Genomic DNA, 375 nt, shown 5'->3' on the forward strand with positions numbered 1-375 from the left:
GTACGCCGCAAGGCAAAAAAAAGCATTTATCACCTGTATCGACAAGGCGCCGCTGCTCATTAGTGCTTCGCAAATCGTGAGTGAACGAACACACACGCGCACGCTGCGCCCTACGTCGGCCAGAGCTTACCACCCGCCTTTTCCCCTTTGACAGGTGGTACGAGGCGGTGATCCTGCGCACCGGGAACGCCCTGGCCTACAAGCAGGTGGTGGTGAAGCGGCGAGGACCTGTACGTGACGGAGAGACCCCCCCGCACGCTCTCGCATCTCCTCCACGCGGCGCAGATCTCCGACGTCTCGCTCGTGAGTATTCTCCGCCGGCGGTCGACCTCCCGCGGGGAAACGGCTCCCGCGCCAGGCGCTGCAGGGGCTGCT

The 375-nt window shown here is 63.7% G+C and overlaps 1 protein-coding gene across 1 annotated transcript in view; it reads right to left on the reverse strand.

Annotated features, from left to right (window-relative positions):
* Positions 1–375, reverse strand: part of LOC119586014 — a 21,958-nt gene that overhangs the window by 16,527 nt on the left and 5,056 nt on the right. Inside the window, exon 2 of the mRNA XM_037934722.1 lies at positions 131–373. Within this exon, the coding sequence (XP_037790650.1) occupies positions 131–373 (243 nt within the window). The remainder of the gene's footprint in view (positions 1–130; positions 374–375) is intronic.

The sequence above is a fragment of the Penaeus monodon genome, chromosome 20 (genome assembly GCF_015228065.2).
Source record: "Penaeus monodon isolate SGIC_2016 chromosome 20, NSTDA_Pmon_1, whole genome shotgun sequence".
Taxonomy (NCBI): domain Eukaryota; kingdom Metazoa; phylum Arthropoda; class Malacostraca; order Decapoda; family Penaeidae; genus Penaeus; species Penaeus monodon.